Here is a 21,622-nt window from a genome sequence, read left to right on the forward strand (position 1 = left end):
AAGCAGTCCTATTGCTTTGTGTTGGTGACAGAGTAGGAGAAGGAGGGGGAGGGTGCTGGCAGATCTGGGCAAATGGCCAACATGAAATCTTGTTTTAGTATCTGTTAGTGTCTTTGTCTGCAAACTGCCTCCCTGAGCCACTGCCCCCAGGGCGGAAGTCAGCCTCAAGTGTGGGTGTGTGCACATGTGTTTGTGTCTGCTGTCATCCTTCTGTTAAAGGGAATAGAAGGGAGAGAAGCAAGAAAGTAAGAGCTCGACTTCCTCTAAAGTAAAGCAGTTCCGGAAACAGAGATTGTCTATTATTCAAAGGGTAAACAAAGACACGGAAAAAACCCCAAGGCTTTTCTGGGCAGGTCCTGTTTCTGCTGTCACCTGCTTCTGCTGCACCAGTGATCTGTGCTGTTCACAGCTGTGAAAAACTTTGTGAAGAGCAGATACTTTATTTTTGTTAATTCTCGCTGGAGGATAATTTTTCCATTGGCTTTTTAGAGAGAGTGGAAGGGAGGGAAGGGAAAGAAACCGAGGGGGGAGAGAGAGAGAAAGAGAGAGAGAGAGAGAGAGAGAGAGAGAGAGAGAGAGAGAGAGACACGTTGATTGGTTGCCTTCCATAGGTGCCGACCAGGGGCGGAAGGTCAAGGGCCAATGCTCTAACCACTAAACTACACTGGCCAAGGCAAGAGCAGATACTTGCAAATACAAAGGTTTTAGCTTAAGTCAGTGGTTCTCAAAGAGTATTTCCTGGACCGGCTGGTGTGGCTCAGTGGTTGAGCATGGATCTATGAACCAAGAGGACATGGTTCCATTGCCCATCAGGGCACATGCCTGGGTTGCCGGCTAGATCTCCAGTAGGGGGCATGAAGGAGGCAGTTGATCAATGATTCTCTCTCATCATTGATGTTTCTATCTCTCTCTGAAATCAATAAAAAATAAAATAAGAGTATTTCCTGGACCATCAGTAGCATCATCACTTGCAAACTTGTAAGAAATGAAAATTATTGCCCCCCCCCCCTCCAGCCCAGAATCATTGAATTAGATTACCTGGGAATGAGACCCAGATGTCTGTGCTTAACAAGCCTTCCAGGTGACCTGAGGTAGGCTAAGTTTGAGGACCCCTGGGCTTTATGCCACTGAATCCTATAAATCACTCTTGCTAAACCTGCATGCTTCATAGTTAGATCCTTTCAAATTGAGCTAAAACTTACAGGCAGGATAACTTTCCTGATGCTGTGGGCCATGAGCAAGATTCACTTTCACCGACAGTTTTTCTAAATGCTTCCTTCCTGATGTAGGTGACAGACCATGCAGACGGTAAACATGTCATTGCCCAATTCCACGAATGGCAGGCCGGAACTGGACTGATCCTTTCTCGAGCCCGGAACCTTCCTATCGCTACAATTTTTACCACTCACGCCACACTGCTTGGGAGGTATCTCTGCGCGGCAAACATTGATTTCTACAACCATCTTGATAAGGTAAATAGTTGGTAAATAGTCCTACTACCTTCCCCCTCACCACCTTTTTTCTGATCCTGGAAGCCGAAGGATGAGAAGTATTGATCTTGACATTTCATCTGCCAGCGAGATGGCAGCAATGCCCTTTTAACTAATCAATATGCATGACAAAGCCGCCCCTTTGACAGAGACTCGTAGGGTTTGTTCAGAGAGGCGCGTGTGTCTATTTTGGAGCAATAGCTCCAAGAGTCAAAGGAGTGGGGGTGGGGAGGGTAAGACTGCGGACACAGGTTGGGCTCCTGTCTACCCTGGAGCTTGGGAAATGCTGCGAGGATCCTGTATCACACACAGCTCTGAGTGGCAGGTGGAGAACCAGGATTCTAGACACACAGCTTGCAGCATGAGCCTTGCTTCCTCTCTCTCCCAAGTGAATAAATGGTCAGATTTCTCCTGTAACTCTGCAATGCCTAGGTGGGGTTTTTGTCAAGGTCAAATAAGACGGAAGGTATTAAAAACAGGGATGTGGATCCTTGGTGACCGGTTATGTCTGCTCATTTGAGGACACTGCCCGATTCTATGACCCAAGGTCATTGTTTTGACTTCTTCCTTCTATTTCCCATCAGTTACCAGTAAATCAGGTTAAAGGGTGTCTTTTACATCATATGCCAATAATATCAACAAAGCATGTGCATACCACTAAATCAGGGGTTTTGTAGATTTGGTTTCTATATTGCCAATCAAATCAATTTATTATTTTAGAGGTTCTATTTTACTGTCAGGAAAATGAGTACGTTGGAAAGTTGATTTCTAAAGACTTTCCAGTTTTAAAAAGTGCTAGGATTCTATGAAATAGTGTGTGTGTGTGTGTGTGTGTGTGTGTGTGTGTGTGTGTGTAATCCTATATAATAAAAGTATAACATGCAAATCAACCGAACAGCAGAACGACAGGTCGCTATGAGGCACACTGACCACCAGGGGGAAGACACTCAACACAGGAGTTGCCCCCTGGTGGTCAGTGTGCTCCCACAGGGGGAGCACTGCTCAGCCAGAAGCCTGACTCATGGCTGGCGAGCACAGCGGCAGTGGGGGGAGCCTCTCCTGCCTCCGCTGCAGGTGGGCGGTAAGGAGTGAGGGGTCCCAGACTGAGAGAGCCCTGGACTGCGAGAGAATGTCTGACTGCTGGCTTCATCCCCCGAGGGGTCCTGGACTGCAAGAGGGCACAGGCTGGGCTGAGAGAACCACCCCCCTCCAGTGCACAAATCTCATGCACCGGGCCTCTAGTACGTAAATAACATTTAGATAATGGTTGTGAAAAGTTATACTACTATCTCAAAGACACTTTGTCATTGAATGCAGAAAAGCTTTTTTCTGACAAACTTTAACATTTGCAAAACAATGAATGGTCCTAAAGGGAGTTGACCTATAAAAAGGTCAACCTACTCTAAAGGCCTCTAATTGTAAGCATAAGATGTACATTTAAAATAAAGTCACCACAGGATTCAGAAAGTCAGGAGAGCCGGGAAATTTTTTAATGGCATATGATATTGGTAGACTAATAAGGGCAAACCAGTGATCTGTGGTAAGCTCACCAACCATGTTTCCTAGAGAAGGGAAAACTTTGATTTTTGTGAAAGAAAAAATGTTAGAGAGGCATATCAAATATTTTACTGCAGAATTCTTAAGAGCATTATATAGTAATTAAAGAAAACAACTAAAAATATACTTCAGCTATTATTTTTTAAAGGAACAAATGCATGGTAGTATATATAGTTATATATTACAACTTTATCCTCTTGATAAAGGTCAGTACTTATATCATACTGTCTTCAAATAGGATTATATATTCCCCAACTAAAAGCCCCTCACTGATTGAAGTAAGACCCCAGCCCATTGTTCTAGTAAAATGCCCTGCCCAGCAGAGTGACTGGTAAATAACAAGTAGTCAAGAACTAGATTTTGAGTTAAACTCATAACCATTTCTTACAGAAAAAACACATACCCTATAATCATTTTCCATAGTAGAGCCTCTCCCCATGCTCACATAGGGTTTAGAATTTGGGTGATACATTAAAAAAAAAATACCAAATTATATACATGGAAAGTTTTTAAAAGTTCAACATAAGAAATGAGTCAGAATTTAGTCTTTGAAACAAGACCCAACATCTACCTCAGTAAGTGCTGGCTCAGGCAGATGAACATGGGGTAGGAGTGGGGAAATGAGAATAAAAATAAAAGTATTCAAATTCTCTAAGAGCAGAAAGTAAAACTACTGACTCAAATAATAATTCCTAACTGAAAACATTTTTTTGTTACTAGCCAATTCACAAAGACTTGAATTTGGTTTAAGTTTTTAGTTAAATGTATTAGCTGAAATAGCATTCCAACCATTTCTAGCCAGCATATGAATTTCTGAGACTCTTCAAGGTATTTTTAAATTTATTCTTATTAGTCCAGTAATGGGTCAACTTTTCCCTCCATTAAAATAGCTAGATAACTAAGAGGGAGTGGGGAGAGGTCAGAGAGAGTAAAAGGAGGATAAATGGTGATGGTAGGAGGTTGACTTAGTGAACTTCAATTATAAGGTTACCCTCCACTGTAACCTTATACCTCATTCTTTGTTCTTTTATACACATTATCCAGAATACAACAAAAGGCTATGAGATACAGGAAAACCCAGGGAAGGAAGTACCACTGTCAAAGGAACCAGGCCCAGATACATTTTAGATGTCGGAATGACCAGACAGATTTTAACATGCTGTCATGAATATGGGGGAAAGTAGACAGCATGTGTAAATAGATAAGGTTGCTGTGAAGCCACGGGTGACCAGGCATACATACTACAGGCCTAAAAGATACGGGGCCAGGAAAAGACAGAAACATGCACAAGTGCCTGTCTTCACCTAGACATGCATCTTATGCATCTTTGTGTACTTGGTTTACTCACTTAGAAAACCTATCATCCCATCTCTGCATGTCTAAATATTAAATGCTGCCCCATACATGAAATCATATTATTCTCAACAACAACAATAAATAATAAAAATAGTTAAAGTTCTTGAGCATTTTTTATGTGTGAGGCAATTTTATATATATTTGACTTGTTACCTCATTTGCTCTTTACAAAAGCTCGGTGAGATAGGAAACATACTTTTCCAGAGTTATTTTTCTTAAACACAGGCTGTGTCTTTACCATATCTCTAAACAAGCCCATTCAGTCTTTCTATTGTATACAGGACAAAGGTTAAATTCCTAGCCGTGTCTTCAAAAAATTCTGGGATCTGTCACTATTATATCCTACCGGGATGTCGCCCTACTATGTCTCCTACATTCTACACCCAATGCCACAGTCACACCAGACATTTTGCTATTTTCTGCACATTTCATTTGACTTTATATACTTGTTCGTTAGGGCAGTTAATTTTTCAGCCTAAAATAATCTTTCCCCAAATTAAACTTTCATGTCCTAGTCCAAATGCTATTTTATGCATAACTCATGGTTCTTATCCTTGAAAATCTTACATTCTAGAGGTCATGCTGACAATATGAACACTTATATAGTACTAGAGGCCCAGTGCACGAAATTCGTGCACGGAGGGGGTATAGCCCAGCCTGTACCCTCTCTAATATGGGACCACTTGAGGGATGTCCGACTGCCCTGTGGGATCGGGTCTAAACGGGCAGTCGGACATCCCTCTCACAATCCAGGACAGCTGGCTCCCAACTGCTTGCCTGCCTGCCTTCCTGATTGCCCCTAACCACTTCTGCCTGCCAGCCTGATCACCCCCTAACCACTCTGCTGCCAGCCTGTTTGCCCCCAACTTCCCTCCTCTGCTGGCCTGGTCACCCCTAACTGCCCTCTCCTGCAGGGTTGATCACCTCCAACTGCCCTCCCTTGCAGGCCTGGTCCCTCTCAACTGCCCTCCCTTGCAGGCCTGGTCCTTCTCAACTGCCCTCCCTTGCAGGCAGGGTGCCTCCCAACTGCCCTCTCCTGCTGGCCATCTGTGGTGGCCATCTTGTGTCCACATGAGGGCAGGATCTTTGACCACATGGGGGCAGCTATATTGTGTGTTGCAGTGATGATCAATCTGCATATTACTCTTTTAATAGATAGGATAGAGGCCTGGTACAGGCTCCCACCAGCCTGCAAAGATGGGAGCACACTGACCACCAGGGGGCAGCTCCTGTGTCAAGCGTCTGCCCCCTGGTGGTCAGTGCATGTCATAGCAACCAGTTGTTCCTCTATTCAGTCGATTTGCATATTAGGGTTTTATTATATAAGATGAGATACTTTCCCTATCCTGTTCTGATCTTATACCTTACTCAGGCACTTACTCATTTCTGACTGATTTTTACTCATTTGCTTACTAAGTTATAGACTATTTGAAGGTAACAGAAACACATAAACTATTCCACAAATATTGGTTGAATGAGAAATTTGGTTGAATAAATAAGACCAGCCATAAAAAGCTTTTAAGAAAAACTGCTGCTGATTCAAGGATACCATATAGAGAGAGCCCTGGTTCAAACATTTTCAGAGAGATGTTTGTAAATATTACAGTCAAGAGAGACTATTCTAAGAATTACCTTGTTCTAATCTTTAGACTCACCTAATAAATATTTTTTTTAGTATTTTCCTCTCTATGGTGCATTCATTATTGGGACTGACTTATTGATTGAGTTAGAGACTAAATGATATAAAAGCGGGTGAGAGCACGAGTTTGCAGTCAGACTGGTTTGGATCAATAGGACTCTGCTAAGATACAAATATGACATTGAACAAGTTCTTAAACCTTTAAAAGTTTCGATCCCCCCTCTATAAAATGAAGACAAAATAAGTGTCTCAGTGGTTTATGAGGATTAAATATGATGTCCTGCTTAGAAGAATGTCTGATGCATAGTGTTGAAAAGCTTCTAATATGAAAAGTTCATTGCTGATACAAGGCCAGAAACTATATAGTTTTTTTTCTCTTAGACACTGCTGCTTTCATAGCAACTATATTAGAAATAATATTCAGTAACTAAGCCAAATGGCAAAAGTCCGCATCTGTTGCCAGCTATTTAATTGTGGAGAGTTGGCTTATTGTGTGTATATTTTTAAGTTAAGATACCCAGAATAATCTATCACACTATCTAATTAAAATAACTGTACACCCTTGAAATTATATAGTGGTAGGACTACAATTGTCATGGAAAAAGGTTTGTCTTTTCTCTTTGCCAGGCTTCCTTTCAGTGAGTTAGGAATAATAATAATTAACTTAATTTTTTGTAACAAGTTTAATGTCAGCTTTACTTCCTTGTGTATGGGCAAAACATGATAAGGACCTTGGGGAAAGAAATCAGCTCAGTATTTATAAAATGTGGGATAAGTAAAAAGTATAATTGTAATGCCAAAGAAAATCAAGATTTCTATGTGATTATAACAAAGAGGAAATGTCGTTTACTCAGGGGTTTACATAGCAGTTTAGAAGCAGAAATGAGGCAAGCAACACCTGTTTAAGCATAAGTAGCTCTGCACTTTGTAATGGGTTTAAATAAAAATTTTCACTACTTTTATGTGGGCATCAAGTTTCACACGGCCCTTTGGGAACACAACATGAACAATGTGTGATTTTGTTTTGCTTGTGTGGGAGAATCAGTGTGCGCCAAATGTATATGTGCTTGCGTTTTGTTTTGAACAGTTTAACATAGACAAAGAGGCCGGGGAAAGGCAGATTTACCACCGGTACTGCATGGAGCGGGCCTCGGTCCATTGTGCGCACGTGTTCACCACGGTTTCTGAAATAACGGCAGTAGAGGCAGAGCACATGCTGAAGAGAAAGCCTGGTAATGTTTACACCTGCGTTTGCCACTCCTCTTTCAATTCCAAACGACAAGAGAGCATGAGGATTTTGCTTCAAACAAACAAACAAACAAACAAACAAAAAGCATAAAACAGTAGAGAGAGAAAAAAGTGTTTTGCCGCTGAAAATGCAAATGAGAGCACCGACTCCATTGGTTGTTGCAAGGATTTAATGAGTTACCTTGTGAAGCATTCAGAGCCGTGCCTGGTACATAGTAAACAATGAAACTATAATCATCGTCATTATTGCTTTTAACTTTACTGTCATTGTACCGATGTTATTTTGGTCATGTACTCCTCATTTACTATTTCCACAGTGTATTGTGAACATTTATGAATTTTCAATTCTATGATAGTCATAACCTAGAGATGTTAATAGAATCAAACGTTATATAAATTTTAAACACGCTGTTTTTCTACAATGGTATCCTCTCTCAAAAGAGCATTTTCATAACTATTTTATTTTTGCTTTTCCAGATGTAGTTACTCCAAATGGCTTGAATGTTAAGAAATTTTCAGCAATGCATGAGTTTCAAAATCTACATGCAATGTACAAGGCTAGGATACAAGAATTTGTTCGAGGTCATTTTTATGGGTATGTTTTTTTTCTTTCTTAAAAAAAAAAACAGGGTGCAATTTTAGGGCTCTCTAATATAGAGAAAACAGTGCTGTTACAGTACATGTTTATCTTTCCCATCCCCTTTGTACTTTCACAGGATTCCTGTGTACATTTTGTTGCTGGTGCTTTCTTTCATTTGAAACTGTTTTGTTTTGTTTTAGGCATCTGGACTTTGATCTTGAAAAAACTTTGTTCTTTTTCATTGCTGGGAGGTATGAGTTTTCCAACAAAGGAGCTGACATCTTCCTAGAATCCTTATCCAGGCTCAATTTCCTGCTGAGGGTAAGGAAGCTCTATGATGTTACATCATGTTTCCTGTGTTATAGGCTTTTTTTTTTCTTTTTTATTGTTTAAAGTATTACAAATAGTAGAACATATGTCTCCTTTTCCCCCTATTGACCTCTCCCTGGCCTCCCCTCCACCTCCCTGGCACATGCCTTCACCCTCCTAGTGTCTGTGTCCATTGGTTATGCTTATATGCATGCATACAAGTCATTTGGTTGATCTCTTACCCCGCCCCCTCCAACCCTCTCTTGCCTTCCTGCTGAGGTTTGACAGTTTGCTCAATGCTCCTTTGTCTCTGTATCTATTTTTGTTCATCAGTTTATGATGTTCATTATATCCCACAAATGAGTGAGATCATATGATGTTTATCTTTCTCTGACTGGCTTATTTTGCTTAGCATAATGCTCTCGAGTTCCATCCATGCTGTTGCAAATGGTAAGAATTCCTTCTTATTTACAGCAGCGTAGTATTCCATTGTGTAGATGTACCACAGTTTTCTAATCCACTCATCTGCTGATGGGCACTTAGGCTGTTTCCAAATCTTAGCTATTGTAAATTGTGCTGCTATGAAATAAAAAGCTTCTGCATAGCAAAAGAAACCATCAACAAAACAACAAGAAAGCCCACTGCATGGGAGAACATACTTGCCAATGTTAACTCTGATAAGGGTTTAATCTCCAAAATTTATAGGGAACTCATACAACTTAACAAAAACAATCCAATCAAAAAATGGGCAAAGGACCTAAATAGACACTTTTTGAAAGAGGACATACAGAAGGCCAAGAAACATATGAAAAGTTGCTCAAAGTCACTAATCATCTGAGAGATGCAAATCAAAACGACAATGCAGTATCATCTCACACCTGTCAGAATGGCTATCATCAACAAATCAACAAACAACAAGTGCTGGCGAGGTTTTGGAGAAAAGGGAACCCTCGTGCACTGCTGGTGGGAATGCAGACTGGTGCAGCCACTGTGGAAAACAGTATAGAGTTTCCTCAAAAAATTAAAAATGGAACTTCCATTTGACCCAGTAATCCCACTTCTAGGAATATATCCAAGAAACCAGAAACACCAATCAGAAAGAATATATACATCCCTATGTTCATAGCAACACAATTTACAATCACTAAGATTTCCATAGACTTTTGAATAGATTGTCAGGCCCTAGAGTGCAGAGGTGGCAGATTAAGTGGTAAAATGCCTCACACTCAGGAGATAGTAATTTCTAGAACATATGAGTGTTCATCTGTTCATGGTTTGAGTTTATGCTTTCATTCCCATGGCTGTTGATATGTCATTTCCTTCTGAGAGAGATGCTAGGCCAATGGTATTTGTGGGAAGAGGAAAAATAAATCCCACAGATTTTAGAGTCAATCTAATCTCAGCTTTGCCAATAATCTGTGATAGGGTGTCAGATGTCTATATGGAACCTCCATGCCTCTCTTCTCATGTCAGTAAAACAAGGAGAGTGACATCTATTGCGCACAGCGATTTCAAGGATTGGGGTGAATTATGATTTAAAGCATCCAGCACAGTGGCTGCCACAACAAAATTGCTGAAAATATGCTTGCTTCTTTACCTTAGTGCTAAAAAACCAAAATGCGGCATCATGAGAATCAAGAAATTTGACAAAAAATGTAAATAATCTTTTGTGTAAATCAGTGTATATAAGCTAAGGGGAGAAAAATAGAATAAACCAAAACTAAATCCTCATTAAATTTCCAATCTTAAATTTTAAAGAGTGAATGTTGACCCTGTAGTATTAGCTCAAATTTGTATTACTTTTTTAACTACAGAGAAGATTGTGATAACAATATCAATGGCTAGATATTTTAGGTGATTCATGCCATGAAAATATTTTGTCTGAATTTTAAAATTTTTAATCAACAAACATCTACTGAAAGCCCAATTTAAAGTAAGTTTTCTGAAAAGGTCTTAGGAAGGTGGGTACAATTTTTCTGTGAATCACAAAAAGTATTCTTTTCACCGAAAGATGTTTTCAAACACTGTTTGCTCAAAATTGAAGGTCTATCTGCCACACGTTTTATTTCCTCTTTGGTCATTGACTCTGTTGTGTGTTCTGATCCCTCATTAGATGCATAAAAGTGACGTCACAGTGGTGGTGTTTTTCATTATGCCTGCCAAGACCAACAACTTCAACGTGGAAACCCTGAAAGGCCAGGCAGTGCGAAAGCAGCTCTGGTAATCTCACGTTGTGTAAATGTTCTCAAGCAATGACTGTAAAGGATTATGTTTGTGTGCATGATTTCTGATATATATTCCTGAACTATTTTTTCCTTAAGATTATTATAGCATAAATACTAGTTGGTTCTCTTCTCATTGGGCTATGATGCTAGATTATGTAATGGCTACACAACTGGGTTACAATAAAAACTTTGGAATAGGATACCATGGAAGGATAAAGCCTCTGTAGAACTCTTTAAAGATGGGTTGAATTTTTTTAAAAAAATTATTATGCAAATAAAAACATGGCAAAGTAAACAAATTAGTATAATGACCTCTTATATGCCCATAGGCCTATATTCAACAATTATCAACACATTCCCAATCTTGTTATATCTATACCTGCATCCACTCCCCTTCCTAGCCCTCAGCCCTACCCTAAATATCATCAAGCAAAACAAACAAAAAAAAGTTAAACAATGTGAGCTGGTCAGGGTTCTGCTGCCTCAGCTCTGGAGGTTTTAACTCAAGCTAAATTGGCAAATGCGAAGATAATATAGGCGTCTATACAAAAGAGAAACAACAGCGTTATCATGATGAGTAAAAATTTAAAATTGTGACACTATTTAATTTATAGGTTTTTTTCCCCCAATCAGGGACATTGCACATTCTGTGAAGGAAAAGTTTGGAAAGAAACTCTATGACGCCTTATTAAGGTAGGTGTTTGGAACACTTACCACCTCAAACATTTGGATGTCACATTCCAACTTAACAGTTTCAATGGTATAATATATTTATGTTGTTCTGAATATAAAGGAATTCATAACCTTTGAAGATGTGTGACATCATATCAGTAGGTTTTCTTTTATCCATCTGACAAACACTTGTAAACAGGTTTTACAAATGAGAACATATTTATATATGCAGGTAGGTTCTAATTCAATGAAAATCTTGTTAAATGTTAGTATGCCAATCTGAAGCTAAGAGTTCATGACATTTTAAGTCAAAGTATATATTGACTTAATATATTAATTATGTTGACATATTAAATTAGCATATATTTATTAACCAAACATATTAATGAATATTAATTAACATATTAATATTACTGAGCATGTGTTTACTTATAAATAATAAATAAGATATGTAATTTACAGATATAATAAAGACTAATAACAAAATCAAATTTAAATGTATTATAACCTAATAATACTAAAATTCATGATTATTTCTGTGATTTGAAGAGAAAACTATGTTGTCTCCTGACCCATGGTAGTAGGTGAACATCATTTCTCTTTACCAGTAAAAGTATCAACTTATAGATGGACAAGTTATGGCCACTCGAGAATGTAGTACTCAGAAATGGGCAAAACATAATGAGAGTGTCCCCTGATGGTGAACATGAATGCTATAAAAATCAATTTTGATTTTTTTATGCTATTTTTAAAATCCTCACCTGAGGATATGCTTATTGATTTTAGAGAGGAAGGGAGAGAGAGAAAGAGACACACACAGAGAGAGAGAGAGAGAGAGAGAGAGAGAGAGAGAGAGAGAGAATACTGAAGTGTGAAGCAACGATTGGTTGCCTCCTGTATGAGCCCCAACACTCCAACCATCTGAGCCACCTGGCTGGGGCAATGCTATCTTTTATCAAACTTCCTCACACTTTAGGAATTTGTCTGTGAGCTTCATCTGGAAACTATGTTTACTTTTATTTTTAAAGTGCTTAGAACAGTATCTGACACAAGGGAGCACCGAATTAGTGCCAGTTGTTTTTATTATTAACATTGTTTTTCCCACAGAGGAGAAATTCCTGATCTGAACAATATTTTGGATCGAGATGATCTAACAATAATGAAAAGAGCCATCTTTTCAACTCAGGTAGTAAAGAAAAAAGTGCCTACCACTTCCCATTGTTAAAAATCAATGTATTCAATATTTTAATTTATTGGAATGGGCTAATTGGGGAAATTTTAAAACTCAAGAACTGGAAAGTCATTCTTCTGTATTCACCTAAATGTCAACTTTGTATTCTCTTTTATGAGTGGTTCATAAAAGAGATTGGATACAGGGCCTTTCTTGTATCCAATTTAAAAATTTATTTGATACTTACTTATCAGGGAAGATGCCATGACCCTAAGAGTTTTCCCAGGGCGAGGCTCACTCATTGCATTCTGGGTGTGCCGACACCTGTGATTTCCCCAAATGTAGAAAACTCAACTGCGTAATTTGTGGTAGTGAGGGACTGTGTTTGCACTCTCCCCTGGCACTAATAATAATTAATAATAATAATAATAATAATAATTTGGAACCATTATATCCAATTGAAAAGCAGTGTATGTTGCAATGACAATAAAAACCTAATTTTTTCAAAAAGCATAGAATTTTGAGTTACAGTAGAGAAAATGTGAATGTTTCTCAGACAAGTAGAATAATTGCAAAGAAGAAAAGGTAAGTGTTGTGTTAGGCATACAGCCAACTCTTGTCATAATAGTGAGGGATCAGACATGGAGGGTAGCCCCACGAAAGGATTTAAAAGAGGAGCTCCTCTCGAGGCAAGATTTCAGGACATTCATATTCCAAGTAAGTCCCAGGAGCAGGCAAGATGTCTTGGCCTTTTTTTAAAAAATATATATTATTTTTATTGATTTCAGAGAGGAAGGGAGAGGGAGAGAAAGAGATAGAAACATCAGTGATGAGAGCGAATCCCTGATCAGCTGCCTCCTGCATTCCCCACACTGGAGATCGAGCCCACAACCAGGGCATGTGTCCTTGACCAGAATAGAACCTGGGACCCTTCAGTCCGCAGGCCAACGCTCTATACACTGAGCCAAACCAGCCAGGGCTGTCTTGGCCTTTTGTATAGTGGCTGCAGGTGGAAAACAAAAGTAGCATGTGTTCACCATATACAAAGACAGCGCTTGAACCCATTTTCCTCCTCTGAAACACACAAAACTTAGTCATCCTCATTAGTGTCGTCTCAAAAGACTGGAGGAACGTTGTGTGACATGTTGCCAATGACCTGTTGTTGAAATTAGTCACACATTAATTCTTTCCATAATTGACATTTTTCTTCCGTTACTTTAGCGACAGTCTTTGCCTCCAGTGACCACTCACAACATGATGGATGACTCCACTGACCCCATCCTCAGCACCATTAGACGGATTGGACTTTTCAACAGCCGCACAGACAGAGTTAAGGTAGAACTAATTGTTTCTGTAGGTCACTTCAAGGTAACATAGAATATATTTACTGAGAATTTATTAGATGCCTCCCTTATTTGTTTTCTTAAGGAAATTAATTTTGTTTCCTCTCTTGGGTAATTAAAATATAATGACTATTTTGGTATGATTCTTGAGAAGTGAAGAATATTTATGGCTTTGATTCATAATTCTAACATTTATTTTCACTGTACAATCTGTTAGTAAGCATAAGGAGGTTATCTACTTTTTAATGATTTAAATATGTTCTAAGAATTAATTAACAAATCTCTGAGATTACATGAATTATCTTTGTTTCTTTCTGATAATGTTCAACTTAAAGGGGAAATATGAGAAGTTTCCAGTTTTAAAGAATGTGGCTAATGATGTTTTTATGCAATTTTCTATAGACCAATTTATACTTTTGACTCGAGTTTCTGCAATGACTAGGCACAGTGCTCGATGTATGAATAAGACCTGGTTTCTACCACTGTGGTGCCTAACCTCTCTGATGTTTGCTGAGGGCCTATTTGTTCCAGGCATTTGCTAAATGTGGTTGGCATTGGTGAACATGTCGACAAATAATTGCTTAACCCTACTCAATTTCATTCACCAGTATTCAGGATCAAGGTGTCGCAAGCTTTTACCAATCTTTTCAAAGGTTTCCCTTCCCCTTCTTTCTTTCACCTTTAGCAGATGACATAACTGAGAATTCAAAAGTATAAACTCCTTCAGTGTCCCTCTATACTGGCCTCAACTATAGATTTTTTTTTTTAACCTATTCTGGGTTTCTTTCCTTGAGGTCCTAAGGATTTTTATAGGATCTCATTCCCTCCCACATTCTTGGGAAACTCAGCCTGTTTACCCCCTCTTATAGTGTAGGCAATAAAAGACAACTCTTTTCCTTGCTGTTTACAAATATTCTTTGAATTTCTCTACATTAAAAAAACAACTTTGCCTTAACCAGGTCTTCTTTTGATGTTCTTAAATGTTTCTATCTTTCCTGCTCTGCAAAAGTTCTGGAAAAAAATAGTCTATTCTTATATTCACTTTTTATCTTTTATTAAGTCCTTGATGTGGACTTGGGTGGGTGTAGTGGAAAGAGTCAAATTAAGGACTCACTGCAACAGTACAGGTGAGAGTTGATGAGGGCCCCTTACAAAGGCCATGTCAAACATCCTGGAGAGGATGAAACAATGGGAGAGACGGTTGCACATAGAAAAGATCATACTTAGTGACCAATGGACATTAGAAGTGAGAAAGAGAAAGAAGGCAAGAATAATAGCCGCCTGGCTTCAGTATCTAACCAATAGTTTCTAAAAACCAAGGAAAAGCTTTAACAGAAATTGGTTTGAGAGTCATGTCATGAATTAAGTTTTTGATAGAATAACTGTGAGTGACATGTGAGATATTAAAGTTGAGATGTTACTTAGAAAACATAGTCCTGGGGGTTACAAGGCCGGTTGTAAAGGAAGCTACCAGTGCATGGACAGTAGTGGAGACCAGGGAATGATCACCTTGCCATGTTGGAAGACAAAGTTGAATGAGTGGAGATTTAAGAGGAGGATTGTAAGGTGAAAAGTCAGGGAAAGAAAGAAAGAGCAGAGAATTAAAAAAGGAAAATATTGCAGAAATCAAGCAGAAGAAATTCTCTAGCTGTTTATGAAATGTTCCATGCTGTGTTAGCCTTTGGAACTAACTAAGTCATCTCTTCCTTGCACTTTTCCTTACTATACACATATGCACACACACACACACACACACACACACACACACACATGCACATATGCACACATGCATATATTGCCCTGTGCCATAAAATTATGGGTGGTTTGTCTTTTCTCATTTGTGTTTCTGCATTTCCAAACTTTTCAACACTTAGCATACCTTCTCTAATAAACTAGAGGCCCGATGCACAAATTTGTGCACCAGTGGGATCCCTCGGCCTGGCCTGTGGGATCAGGCTGAAACAGGCTCTCCAACATCCCCCAAAGGGTCCCAGATTGCGAGAGGGCGCAGGCCAGGCCAAGGGAACCCACTGGCGCATGATCAGGGCCAGGGAGGGACATGGGAGGTTGGCCAGCCAGCGAGGGACCATGGAAGGGCTCCAGGGCATGTCTGGCCCTTCTAGCTCAGTCCAAATTGGCCAGACCCCAGCAGGCAAGCTAACCTACCAGTCAGAGAATCTGCCCCCTGGTGGTAAGTGCATGTCATAGTGAGCGGTTGAGTGGCCTTAGCATATCATTAGCATATTACACTTTGATTGGTTGAACAGATGGCTGGACACTTTGCATATTAGGCTTTTATTATATAGGATATATATATAGGCTACAAGTTTTCCCCTGAAAATGCAGGATTGTCTCTGCCAAGGATGCCCCTTCCTTTACGTGTTTCAGCTGGATTGGATCCACAGAGACTCATCACAGAGTATATTAACAGTAGCTTGGCCTCATTCTCATATAATTTACCGTCAATCGGTGCTTCTCATTTTATTTACTTGTATATGTAATTTTTGTCTCTTGGAAAAGAAACAAATAGTGGGGGGCAAGAAAGCCTATTATTTTCATGTAGATTTCTGTTTTTATTAGAACCTTTTATTTCCTACCATATTTATGGATCTTCCTCTGACAACATGTCTGTGCCTGGCACATGCTATGTGCAATAAATACAGATAGACGTGAGGATGTGGGAGGGTGGAAAAGGAGAAATGAGGCTGGATTCCTTTGCTCTTGGGATGATTGTGACTTGAGGTCACTTGAAGTTTTGAACAAAGTATACTTTGCTGATCTATGTGTTTTTGTTTTTGTTTTATTTTAAAGTGTGATAACAGTGAGGCAACTTCCCAGAACTGGGCAAGAACCTCACATAATGAACATACTAAACACTTTCATACCCCTGTGTCCATTGCTGACTAATGTTATTCTCTCTTTATGAAATACCCTTATCTCAGTCATTCTAGCTATGGCTTTGGGATCCAACCTAAAAGTCATCTCCTCCTTGCACTTTTCCTTACTATACACTCATCTACTCCAGACAGAACACATCTTTCTTTATCTGCATTCCTAAGCCTACTGAAATTAATGGAATGATCAAATTGTAATATATACACTGAGTGGCCAGATTATTATGATATATATATATTTTTTAGAGGCCCGGTGCATGAATTCGTGCATGGGTGGGGTCCAGCCAGCCTGGCCAGGGGCAGGGGACATGGGCAGTTGGCCGGCCTGCCTGCTGGTCGAACTCCTGGTTGAGGGGACAATTTGCATATTAGTCTTTTATTATATAGGATATACACTGAGTGGCCAGATTATTATGCATTAAGAGATCATAATAATCTGACCACTCAGTGTGTGTGTGTGTGTGTGTGTGTGTGTGTGTGTATGTGTATATATATATATATATATATATATATATATATATATATATATATATAAAATCTATCCCTTTCTCCAGAGAGATTGAGTTATTTGAAGCAGTGATCATGTCTCATATTTTTTTCTCAGTTTTATCCTCTGAGATGCAGACACTAAGACAGGACTAGATATGAAAATGCTTGTTGGAAGAAATGTGTGAAGGGTAACGAGGTGAGAGCACAAGCAGGCGGGGAGGTGCAGTCAGACACTGCAAAGAAAGCAGGAAGGAAGGGGCGGTAAGAAGAGCCACAGACGGCAGCCTGTTTCTCAAACAGTCTCAGCCTTTTTTTTTTTTTTTTTTGAAGAAAGGAAAGTCAAATGTAATCAACAAAAAACTAGAATTCATAATGCAAAACAAATACATGAACATGTACACACATAGCAGCACCATGTAGTGACTCACAAAGGGGGAAAGCAGTGGACCAAGACAACTCAACATGGCTTGTCAGTGGAAAAAACACATACACACGGGTGCGTATGTGCCCACAAAAAGAAACACAAAAACAAGAAGAAAGTTTTCAAAGGCGAACCCAAATTCATCTTATTTTTACAATTGCTTCCTTTCTTAATACAAAAGATGTCCTTTCTTATTACAGAAGATGTCTTTGTGTGTGTGTGTTGTGGTTTGCTGTTGAGTTATTTTAAATATATTAGTGTTACAACGTACAACATTTTGCTGTATTTAGGAGCCTTTTCTTGATCTTTCACCTACCAAAACAGTTTCAAACAGATGGCTGCCTTATTCTATGAGCAGCTGGATGCGACCATTTTAATGGGGATTCATATGAATAGCAACAGGGATTCCCCAAACAGAAGTTACCCATTAAAATAATCACCCACTGGGTAGAGGTGAGTTGGCACTAGTACCCATGTCTGCTTGTCTATGGGCCAGGAGCAGCTGCTATGGTGGATCTAGAGTGGATGCAGTTGGGGCTGTCAGTCAAGGTCCCCAGTCCAGGATATGTTAGAGGAAATTTGTACAGCAAATTCAGGACGGCCTCATAACTAAAGAAGGTAACATACCAAGTCCTTAAAGACGGTACTCACACTGTCAGGCTTCAAATCTCTGCCACTTATTCAGTTTATAAGTTACTTAATCTGCCTGTACCTCTATCTTCTCATCTTTAAAATGATAATATAGACCCACATTCATAGAATTGTTGTGGGTTTAGAAAAGTAATAGATGTTTCATTTAGTACAATATTGGCACACAGGCAATGCCTAATGAAATTAGCTTTTATTTGTACTTAGGCCAGTAGAAGATGGAAGATTTGTCTTTCCTGCAGGATTTGAAAAAATGCTTTATCAACGAGGAGACAAGTGAGCTAGATCTTGATCGGTGAGCAGGAGTTTATCTGCAAATAACAGGAAGGAGGGCTCACCCAGCAGAACTGGATGAAAAGGCATAGAGATGCAATAGCACATGGCTTACAAAGAGTGAATGGAGGATGAAGTTCATCTCATACAAATTGTTTATGCAGTTAAACTCACCAGTATTTTGAGATATTCATTTATATCATAAAGCAAACACACACATGCAAAAGAAATAAAAGAATAACCCTTCCTAACAATATATCCTCAAAGCGCTGAGATAAACTTTGGTAGTTTCAGAATTAGGTATTGGGTTTTATTAATAACTAGAGGCCCAGTGCATGAAATTCAGCAGTAAGGAGCGAGCAGGTGGGCAGTAAGGAGTGAGGGATCCTGAACTGCGAGAGGGTGTACCTCAGCCTGACCTGCGCCCTCTCACAGTCTGGGACCCCTCAGGGAATGTCCAACTGCTGGCTTAGGCCCGATCCTGCTGGCAGTCAGACATCCTCTCGCAGTTCAGGATCCCTCACTCCTTACTGCCCACCTGCTCGCTCCTTACTGCTCGGCTCACTGCTCCTTAGCGGCAGGGTCCTTACTGCTCAGCTAGCTGCTCCTTAGCACTGCCGCTGCACTCGCCAGCCATGAGCCCGGCTTCTGGCTGAGCAGCCGCTTCCCCTGTGGGAGCACACTGACCACCAGGGGGCAGCTCCTGCATTGGGCGTCTGCCCCTGGTGGTCAGTGAGCATCATAGCGACCAGTCGTTCCTGTCTTTCCACCATAATGGTTGATTAGGCTTTTATTATATAGATATCCTTTGAAAGCTTGACATTACTAGTAACTCAGGGTCTGTGCTAATAATATAAGTCCCATTTGATTGCCTGTATATTTATAGAACTCTATAGAGTAGTTCTTAACTCTCAGAGTGAACTGACAAGTTTTTATAGAAATGTGACCATTTGATTCAGGAAACGTTGCAGATTATTTTGACTTTGAATTTATCCTCTGTCAGCAGTGGGGTATAGTGAGAAAAGCCTAGACTGCAGATTCCAGGCCATCGCCCTGTTCTGACACTGTGAAAGTAACTCACTTCCTGGGAGCTTACTTCCCTCCTAAGATAAATGCAGTCAAACAAATTTTAGTTCATTTGTTTTCCTCCTACTGATCCAGGGCTTGTTAGAAGCCAGGTGCCCTGCTGGGGGCTTTTGTATACAGGATCTCATTTAATCCCCCCATAACCTTGGGCTGACTTCTAATATCCTTTCTTCCACCTTGGGCTTCTGCAATCGCCTGTTTTAGGGCCCAGAGCAGCTGTCTTCTTATTTTAGTCATTTGATCATTCTGTTTGGCTGGGAACAAAACAAACAAGCCATGGTGTTTTCATGTTCCAAAATGGGCTTTGGAGAGTACAAATTTTCCTAAGTGTGGACATGCCAACTAGGCAGAATGCCTTTTAATCCCCCTTTCCTAATATATGTCAAGAGAGTATAATGGGTTGTTGATTTGATGGTTGCCCAGACAGTCATATCTGTGTTTTTTGGTCTCTTTTCCTAGTGTAATAATAGAAACTCAAATCGTGCTTTCTAGAAAAAAAATATCTTATCCATTTTTACTTTACCAATGTGCTATTCTTGTGATTGAATAAGTCATTTTTATGGTACTGGTTTTGGACATTTACCATTTTATTTCCTCCTAAGTTTAATATATCTCCTATTTATGAATCTACTGATATATATAACCAATGCCTGTAAAGTCTTAGTTTCCTTACTTCTAAAATTAGGACATTGAGAATGTCTATTTCACTCATCTCACAATGTTGCCAAGAAAATTATTTATAATGTATCAAGTATTATATACAACTAATGTTATCAGTATTGTTACATATCCAAATTAGGGGTTTTTTCCAAGTAATCTCTTTGGAAGAATATAGACTTATTCTGTGAATAAAAAATAAAAAGTGTAGTGTGCTTATTAAAGTGAAGTTTCTTTTTCCGCTTTCTCTCTTTTCCTTTCCCTTCCCGAACAATTCAGTTCGAAAGCCATTAGGTGGGGCGACACAAGGCAGGCGTCTACACTGACCGGTAGTCCAGAGAAAGGAGTCAGAGTCCAACCGTGGGGAAGGCCGCACAGTGGGGAGCAGCCCAGCTGTGGAGTCAGATGCAGTGAGGCGGGTGTCTGTGCACTGAGGGAGTGGCAGAGGGAGGACATGAGTTAAATAAGTTAAATAGAGGGCAACTGTCTCAGTCCATTCGGGCTACTAGAAAAATATGACTGAATGGGTGGCTTATAAACAACAGACATTTATTTCAATTCTGTAAGCTAGGAGGTCCAAGACCAAGTTGCTAGTGTGGTTGAGTTCTTGTGAAGGCCCTCTTTCTGGTCCATAGATGGAGGCTTTTTACTGTGTCCTCACATGGGGGAAGGGGCCAGGGATCTCTCCCCGTTTTATAAAGCACTACTATATATATATTATCTTACCTAATAATAGACAAACATGTAAATTGACTGTACCTCTGCTACACCATAGCCAATCAGAGTGAGTATGCAAATTAACCCAACAAAGAGGGCGGTTAATTTGCATACATAGGCGCCCAGTGCCTGGGTCCCAGGAACATCCTGGCACCCAGGTCACTCTGAGGTAAGCCCCACATGGGCCCTGAGTAGCCTGGGAAGGGCCTGAGCCAGGGGGCTCCTGGGCAGGGCCAAGCCTGCGATCAGAGCCGAGGGGGCAGGGGCAGAGCCAGTGATCAGAGGGAGCTGGGGGTCCCCTGCCCAGGCCTAAAGCTTCGGCCAGAGGCTTTAGGCCTGGGCAGGGCCCAGCCTGCAATTGGTGTGAACTACAGAGGAAACACCTTTCTGACTGCTCATTGGCTAAGTTCCCTGTATGCTACTGGTAATATTCTTAGTAACTTGGGTAATAAGAATCCAAAAAGGTGATCTAGGGTTTTTCCACCACACTTCTGGAGAAAAAAACAAAGGTCAGCTGCTGGAGGGCTAAGAAATGTCATATCCTGCCCTAGCCGGTTTGACTCAGTGGATAATGCCTCTGGCCTGCCAGACAGCAGGGTCTGGATTCAATTCTGATCAAGAGCATGTACCTAGGTTGCAGGCTCCTCCCTGGACGGGGCCCAGGTCAGGGCTCATGCAGGAGGCAACCAATCAAAGTGTCCCTCTCACTTTGATGTTTCTCTCTGTCTTTCCCTTTCTCTTCCACATTCTCTAAAAGTCAATGGGAACATATCCTCAGGTAAGGATAAAAAAAAGAAAGAAAGAAAGAAATGTCATATCCTATGAAAGACACATCTTGAAAATGCCT

The 21,622-nt window shown here is 40.1% G+C and overlaps 1 protein-coding gene and 1 non-coding gene across 3 annotated transcripts in view; both read left to right on the forward strand.

Annotated features, from left to right (window-relative positions):
• The window catches only part of GYS2 (glycogen synthase 2), a 43,285-nt gene that overhangs the window by 10,820 nt on the left and 10,843 nt on the right, over window positions 1-21,622 (forward strand). For both annotated transcript variants that reach the window (XM_008140478.3, XM_054719225.1), the window contains 8 exons: window positions 1,290-1,472; window positions 7,130-7,274; window positions 7,768-7,885; window positions 8,071-8,191; window positions 10,293-10,399; window positions 11,038-11,097; window positions 12,184-12,262; window positions 13,469-13,582. In XM_008140478.3, the coding sequence (XP_008138700.1) occupies window positions 1,290-1,472; window positions 7,130-7,274; window positions 7,768-7,885; window positions 8,071-8,191; window positions 10,293-10,399; window positions 11,038-11,097; window positions 12,184-12,262; window positions 13,469-13,582 (927 nt within the window). The remainder of the gene's footprint in view (window positions 1-1,289; window positions 1,473-7,129; window positions 7,275-7,767; window positions 7,886-8,070; window positions 8,192-10,292; window positions 10,400-11,037; window positions 11,098-12,183; window positions 12,263-13,468; window positions 13,583-21,622) is intronic.
• LOC114231310 (U1 spliceosomal RNA) lies at window positions 12,487-12,647 on the forward strand. The gene has a single exon (XR_003617264.2). It is a non-coding gene; the product is annotated as a U1 spliceosomal RNA (small nuclear RNA).

Source organism: Eptesicus fuscus, chromosome 7 (assembly GCF_027574615.1).
Source record: "Eptesicus fuscus isolate TK198812 chromosome 7, DD_ASM_mEF_20220401, whole genome shotgun sequence".
In the NCBI taxonomy this organism is placed as follows: domain Eukaryota; kingdom Metazoa; phylum Chordata; class Mammalia; order Chiroptera; family Vespertilionidae; genus Eptesicus; species Eptesicus fuscus.